Raw genomic sequence first — 1179 nt, 5'->3', positions numbered from 1 at the left:
TACCTTTTTAGTCGTCGAGTATCTTTTTAGTCTTCGTGTATCTTTTTCGTCTTCGTGTATCTTTTTCGTCTTCGTGTATCTTTTTCGTCTTCGTGCATCTTTTTAGTTGTCGAGTATCTTTTTAGTCGTCGAGTATCTCTTTAGTCGTCGAGTATCTCTTTAGTCGTCGAGTATCTCTTTCGTCTTCGTGGATCTCTTTAGTCTTCGAGTATCTCTTTAGTCGTCGAGTATCTTTTTCGTCGTCGAGTATCTCTTTCGTCTTCGAGTATCTCTTTAGTCGTCGAGTATCTCTTTAGTCGTCGAGTATCTCTTTCGTCGTCGAGTATCTCTTTCGTCGTCGTGTATCTCTTTCGTCGTCGTGTATCTCTTTAGTCGTCGAGTATCTCTTTAGTCGTCGAGTATCTCTTTCGTCTTCGTGGATCTCTTTAGTCGTCGTGTATCTCTTTGGTCGTCGTGTATCTTTTTGGTCGTCGAGTATCTCTTTAGTCGTCGAGTATCTCCTTCGTCGTCGTGTATCTCTTTCGTCTTCGTGGATCTCTTTAGTCGTCGTGTATCTCTTTGGTCGTCGTGTATCTTTTTCGTCGTCGAGTATCTCTTTAGTCGTCGAGTATCTCCTTCGTCGTCGTGTATCTCTTTCGTCTTCGAGTATCTCTTTAGTCGTCGAGTATCTCTTTAGTCGTCGAGTATCTCCTTCGTCGTCGTGTATCTCTTTCGTCGTCGAGTATCTCTTTAGTCGTCGAGTATCTCTTTCGTCTTCGTGGATCTCTTTAGTCGTCGTGTATCTCTTTGGTCGTCGTGTATCTTTTTGGTCGTCGAGTATCTTTTTGGTCGTCGAGTATCTTTTTAGTCGCCCTGTATCTTTTTAGTCGTCGTGGATCTTTTTAGTCGTCGTCGAGTATCTCTTTAGTCGTCGAGTATCTCTTTCGTCGTCGAGTATCTCTTTCGTCGTCGAGCATCTCTTTCGTCGTCGAGCATCTCTTTCGTCTTCGTGTATCTCTTTCGTCGTCGTGTATCATTTTCGTCGTCGTGTATCATTTTCGTCGTCGTGTATCATTTTCGTCGTCGTGTATCTTTTTAGTCGTCGAGTATCTCTTTCGTCTTCGAGTATCTCTTTCGTCTTCGAGTATCTCTTTAGTCGTCGTGGATCTCTTTAGTCGTCGTGGATCTCTTTAGTCGTCG

At 43.4% G+C, this 1179-nt stretch overlaps 1 protein-coding gene across 1 annotated transcript; it reads right to left on the bottom strand.

Moving 5' to 3' along the window:
- Window positions 1-292: 292 nt before the first annotated feature.
- LOC116380347 (protein PRQFV-amide-like) lies at window positions 293-820 on the bottom strand (the record flags this gene model as incomplete). The annotated part of the gene is made up of 1 exon (XM_031842274.1): window positions 293-820. A coding segment is annotated over one exon (528 nt), but the record flags the coding sequence as incomplete, so codon positions are not given.
- Between the last annotated feature and the right edge of the window lie 359 nt (window positions 821-1179).

The sequence above is a fragment of the Anarrhichthys ocellatus genome, unplaced genomic scaffold (genome assembly GCF_004355925.1).
Source record: "Anarrhichthys ocellatus isolate YVR2014 unplaced genomic scaffold, GSC_Weel_1.0 scaffold6878, whole genome shotgun sequence".
In the NCBI taxonomy this organism is placed as follows: Eukaryota; Metazoa; Chordata; class Actinopteri; order Perciformes; family Anarhichadidae; genus Anarrhichthys; species Anarrhichthys ocellatus.
Note: the sequence above shows the minus strand (reverse complement) of the source record. Positions and strands in the feature narration are given on the sequence as shown.